The sequence below is a fragment of the Rhinopithecus roxellana genome, chromosome 10, assembly GCF_007565055.1.
Source record: "Rhinopithecus roxellana isolate Shanxi Qingling chromosome 10, ASM756505v1, whole genome shotgun sequence".
Classification (NCBI taxonomy): domain Eukaryota; kingdom Metazoa; phylum Chordata; class Mammalia; order Primates; family Cercopithecidae; genus Rhinopithecus; species Rhinopithecus roxellana.
The window spans coordinates 115,200,269-115,206,323 of record NC_044558.1 but is presented as its reverse complement, the minus strand read 5'-3'; the positions used below and the strand labels follow the sequence as shown (position 1 = coordinate 115,206,323).

The following is a 6,055-nucleotide window of genomic DNA, read 5'->3' as shown; positions in this document are numbered from 1 at the left end:
AGAGATGGGGTCTCCCTATGTTGTCCAGGCTGATCTCAAACTCTTGGCCTCAAGCAATCCTCCCATTTTGGCCTCTCAACACTTTGGGATTATAGGCATGAGCCACTATGCCCAGCCCTTTATGATCCATTTTGAGTTAATTTTGTATATGGTGTGAGGTAGAGACCCAAATTCATTGTTTTGAATGTGGATATTGGGTTTTCCCCATGCCATTTGTCAAAAAGATAATTCTTTCTTGATTAAATTGTCTTGGCAACCTTGTCAAAAATCAACTGACTAGCAGGGCGCTGTGGATCACAAGGTCAGGAGATTGAGACCATCCTGGCTAACATGGTGAAACCCCATCTCTACTAAAAATACAAACAAAATTAGCCAGGCGTGGTGGTGGTGCCTGTAGTCCCATCTAATCAGGAGACTGAGGCAGGAGAATGGCGTGAACCTGGGAGGTGAAGCTTGCAGTGAGCCACTGCACTCAAGCCTGGGTGATAGAGTGAGACTCTGTCTCAAAAAAAAAAAAAAAAAAAAAATAGACCATCAATGGAAGGGTTTATTTCTGCACTCTCGATTTTGTTTCTTTGATTTATATGTCTATTTTTATGTCAGTGCCACACTGTCTTAATTACTATAGTTTTACAATAAGTTTTGAAATTTGGAAGTATGAGTCCTTCACATTTTTTTCATCAATATTATTTTAACTGTTACGGGTTTCTTGCATTTCCATATGAGTTTTAGGATCAGCTTATCAACCTCTGCAAAAAAGACAAATGGAATTTTCATAGGGTTTGCACCACATCTGCATATCAATGTGGGGAGTATTGCCATCTTAATAATATTAAGGTTTTCGATTCATGAATTTGGGATATGGGATCTTTATTTGTTTAGATCTTTTATTTCTTTCAATGATGGTTTGTATAATAGTTTCCAGTGTACAAGTCTTACGTTTCTTTCTTTTCTTTTCTTTTTTTTTTTTTTGAGACATGTCCTCGGTCTGTCACCCAGGCTGGGGTGAAGTGTTGTGATCTTGGCTCACTGCAACCTCTGCTTCCCAGGTTGAAGTGATTCTTATGCCTCAGCCTCCCGAGTAGCTGGGATTACAGGCATGCACCACCACACCCAGCTAATTTTTGTATTTTTAGTAGAGACTTTTGCCATGTTGGTCAGGCTGGTCTCGAACTCCTGGACTCAGGTGATCCGTCCACCTTGGCCTCCCAAAGTGCTGGGATTACAGGCTTGAACCACCACACCCAGCCTTACATTTCTTTTGTTAAATTTTTTCATAAATATTTTTATGCTATTTCATTGTAAATGGAATTATTTTCTTAATTTTATTTCTGGATTGTTCATTGCCATATGGAGGACTTTTGGTTTTTCTATTGTGGTAACATATACATAATGTAAAATTTATCATTTTAACTATTCTGAAGTATACAATTCACTGGCATTAAGTATATTCATAGTATTCAGTGTTTTGTAACCATCTTCACTATCTATTTCCAGAATTTTTTCATCATTCCAAGTAGAAACTCTCTACTCCTTGAGCAATAAGTCCCCATTACCCCTACCTCCAGCCCCTGGTAACCTCTACTGTACTTTTTGTCTCTCGGAATTTACTTATTCTAGGCACCTCATATAAGTGCAATCACATAATGTTTGTCCTTTTGTGTCTGGCTCATTTTACTTAGCATGTTTTCAAGATGTATCCATGTTATAGCATGTATCAGAATTCCATTCCTTTTTATGACTGAATTATATTTCATTGTATGTTTATACCACATTTTGTGTATACATTCATTTATCGATAGAACTTGAGTTGTTTCTAGCGTTTGGCTATTGTGAATAATGTTGCTATGAACATTGCTATACAAGTATAAGTGTCCAGTTGAGTCCCTGCTTTCAGAGTTCTGCTGGATGTATACTTAAGAGGAGAATTGCTGGATCATATGGTAATTTTTTGTTTAATTTTGGGAGTAACTAACAGGCAAACTATTTTCCACAGCAGCTGAACCATTTTACATTCCTACTAGCAATGGACAAGTGTTTCAATTTCTCCATATTCTCACCACCACTTGTTATTTTCCTTTTTTTTGATAAGTCATCCTAATAGATGTGAATATTGTTTTTAAACTAAGAATTAAACTGCATCTAACAATCTTTTTAATGGTAGATCCCTCAGATCAGTGTATAGAAAGTGTGTTTCATTGAAAAGAAAGTCAAGGAAAATTGTGAATTTTCTCTATTCAGCTTTGTTTCCTTAGTAAAATAATTATAATAATTCCTTATTTAATTATAGTAATTTCCATAATTTGTTATAGTTGAGGATAAATCTTCAATGTAAGGCTGGGCTTTTTAGAAGTGGAGTATTTTAAACTTTTGTATCTATCATTTTAAAGTTTGGAAAATATAACTCTTCCTATATTTTCTGTGACATTAAAGACAACAGAAACCAGTGGTAGAACTCTGCCAGACAAGGGTGAAGAGGCCTGTGGATATTTCTTGAACCCTTCCTTGTCACCAGAATGTTCACCAACAACCACAAAAAAGAAAACAGAAGACATTAGTGACCTCCCCTGTGAAAGTCAAAGAAGCATACCTCTCGCTGTGACTGATGCTTTAGAGCATATTATGGAACAACTCAATGTTTTGACACAGGTGGGCATGACACAGGTTGCATGCATTGCACTTGGGGGTAAGATACACAAAACAATTCTGGATGCAGCAAGTTGTAGAACTAGCAGAGCAGGGGAAATTTTTCTGTACTAGCAAAGCAAACTCAAGGTGGCAATGCCCTAAAGAAGATCTTGTAGAGATAAACTCGGAGCCTATGCATTTGTATGTGCACGCACACACACACACACACACACACACACACACACTTTAAGCCATTCGTAAAAACTAATTTAGAGCCATAAGAAAAACGTATTGGGAGTAACCATTTCTGGTTAGTATGAAAATTGCCAATGTTTGTAGTTTTTTACTCTGAAAATATTCTCACTGTCCAGTATTTAACTTCTCTTATCCCAAAGCCTCTTACATTGATGCAGTGATCTTCCAGGCCTGATGGTTTTGCATTCCCATGTTAGAATATTACCCAGTTTTTGGAGGCCAGTTTACCTTTGCAAAGAAAAATACAGTGGATCTTAAATAATATACCAAAATTCTTGGTTACAAGGTATAGACATAATGTAAGGGAAGTGGTATTTTGAAATGGATACACCAAAGGTTTCTCTTCCAGCTCTGTTGATTCATTGTTCCTTTGAATAAGTCTTCTCTTGTTCCTCTTTGATGTGTAGAATGAGAATACTAGGCCGGGCGCGGTGGCTCAAGCCTGTAATCCCAGCACTTTGGGAGGCCGAGACGGGCGGATCACGAGGTCAGGAGATCGAGACCATCCTGGCTAACACGGTGAAACCCCATCTCTACTAAAAATACAAAAAAAAAAAAACTAGCCGGGCGTAAGTGGCGGGCGCTTGTAGTCCCTACTCGGAAGGCTGAGGCAGAATGGCGTAAACCCGGGAGGTGGAGCTTGCAGTGAGCTGAGATCCGGCCACTGCACTCCAGTCCGGGCGACAGAGGGAGACCCTGCCTCAAAAAAAAAAAAAAAAAAAAGAGAATACTAGATACTAATATTTGTTGGAGTGGACAGTAGCAAGTTATATAAAAAGATGGTAAAATATGAACTACAGAGATGTCAATTACTTGTCCAGAAAAAAAATTTCAAATAGAAATAACTTTTGCATAGAAATCACCCAATTGGTTCTCAACCCTGACTGTCCACTATAATCATTAGGACAGCTAAAAAACGTACATATACCTGGTTTTCACCTACAAAGAGTCCATTTCCATTGGTCTGGGATAAGGCCCTAGCATCAGTCTTTTAAGAACTCCCATATGATTCTGTTTTACAGCCAGTGTTGAAAACCACTAATTTAAGTGAATATTTTTATCCTGTAGATATCACCTCAGGGCCTTTGGAGGCATCTGACAGATTGTGCGAAAGAGCCATGTGAGAACTTGGAGTCATCGTATGATTTGCTCAAAGAAAATCATGTTAAAAATCACTTAGTTTCATTTTCTAATATTGTATTATACGTGACTTTCTCTGTATTTATCAGACATCTCTTTTCCTTAAAGGCCATTGCCCTCTTCACTTTATGTCAAATTTAGTTGTAGTTGGTTTGTTTCCTATATTGCCATAACTTCCTCACCTAAACTGTTACCTTTCAACATTCAGTCCTCATTAGGGTCTCTCCGAGTGAATCTTTCCATTCCCTGGTCTTTCAGTTTCATGACCTATTTCTCCTCCTTTTTACCGGATTCAAAGCTAAATAAATCACTTTAAGCTTTATTGAATTTCTGTATGATTTTTAATATTTAGGGAATGGATTCATTTTACATATTAAAAAGGTTAGAAGCAGGCACAACACACTTGCAAAAGGGGAGCAGTGACTCTGTGGGCAAGCAGCAAGTAAAATAAATACATTCTGATTTACTTTAATTACAGGTGACTTAACAACACCTAACTAAGTTGGAGGGTGTTTATCGTTAATGAACTATAATTAGAAATACATTTAAATGAAATTATGTTTTAGATGGTAGACAGATGGAGTTAACCCGTTTTTAAAGGTGTTAATAATGTATAAATAACTTTTAGCATTTGGAACTGTGATAATGTATGTGTCTGAAGGGCTGGGCACAATGGCTCACACCTATAATCCCAGCACTTTGGACCTCTGAGGCAGAAGGATTGCTTGAGCCCAGGAGTTCAAGACCAACCTGGGCAATGTAGTGAGACCCCATTTCTTCTTTTATTTTTTTATTATATAGAGACAGGGTCTCGCTATGTTGCCTAGGCTAGTCTCAAACTCCTGGGCTCAAGTGACCCACCCAGCTTGGCCTCCCAAAGTGCTAAGACCTCATTTCTGCAACAACAGCAACAACAAAATTAATTAGCCAAGCAGGGTGGCATGCACCTATGATCACATCTACTCAGGAGACTGAGGTGGGAAGATCGCTCGAGCCCACAAGACAGAGGTTGCAGGGAGCTAAGATCAAGCCATTAACACTCCAGACTAAGACCCTGTCTCAAAAAAAAAGTGTCTAATAAAATGCTTGGCACATAGTAAGCACTCAATAAATGGTAGAATGTATTAACAGCATCGCTATTATTTTTAATTAGTAATGATCTATAGATTGTATAAAACATGAAAAGGCAAAAGCTATTAAATAATATCTTTAAAAATTGGTTACATTCAAAAGACGATAGGGATTCAATTTTTTTTATCTTAAAACTGGTTGACTAAATACCAAGCAAGTGTCATGTGTTTCCTACATGAACTCTACCATTAGGTAACCACGTAGTAGATGAGGAAAATGTCTCTTATTTATTAGTTATCCCAACTAACAAAATGTTTTAATGATAGAATTAGAATATCATCATTTGCAATCTCCAGGAATTAATAGATGTAGACATTGAGTCACTATGACATTCATGAGAAATGACCAAACATTATTAATCTGCCTTCTAATCAGAGAACAGGCCACCACCTGTAGTCTTTCCAAGGCATCTAACCTGATCAAGCCTTTGGATCCAACAGCCAACTTAGAGAATATATAGAAGATGGAAGAACAGGCTGAGCTGCACCCTGAGTGTGCAGTTTCAGAGCTTGTCAAATGGCCTGAGCTTATCAACAGACGAATTGTAAAGAAAAGAGAGGGAGAGGGTGGGCACCTGTAAATTAAGAGAGACTTTAAGTGACACATTAAGTCTTGAAATGGGAAAGAAAATTATAGTGTCTAGGGATGTGCACCTGAGAAATAAAACCATAAAGAAAGCAATCATTTTAAAGGTCAGGATAGTGGCTGTTACAGAGGGTGGGCAAGGAGGTCACGTGGTAGGCACATGGAAGGCTCCTCTGGGGTGGCTGGCAGAGTCTAGTTCTTGCTATGGGTGATGGTTTTGAGGATGTATTTCTTATAAGAGTCCATTAAATAACACAAGTACCTTGTGTGGGTTCCTGAATAATCTATTTTATAATAAGAAGTTTTTTTTAAAAAA

At 37.8% G+C, this 6,055-nt stretch overlaps 1 protein-coding gene across 13 annotated transcripts in view; it reads left to right on the top strand.

Moving 5' to 3' along the window:
* Positions 1 to 6,055, top strand: part of LOC104662548 (POC1 centriolar protein homolog B) — a 138,298-nt gene that overhangs the window by 95,069 nt on the left and 37,174 nt on the right. For 3 of the 13 annotated variants that reach the window (XM_030939768.1, XM_030939766.1, XM_030939772.1), the window contains 2 exons: positions 2,434 to 2,649; positions 3,952 to 4,753. The exons of 3 other annotated variants lie outside the window; for them this stretch is intronic. In XM_030939768.1, the coding sequence (XP_030795628.1) occupies positions 2,434 to 2,649; positions 3,952 to 4,164 (429 nt within the window). In that variant the 3' untranslated portion in view covers positions 4,165 to 4,753. Of the gene's footprint in view, positions 1 to 2,433; positions 2,650 to 3,951; positions 4,756 to 6,055 lie in introns of those variants that run through there. 7 more of the 13 variants (XM_010363577.2, XM_010363576.2, XM_010363575.2 and 4 more) reach the window with 4 other exon arrangements.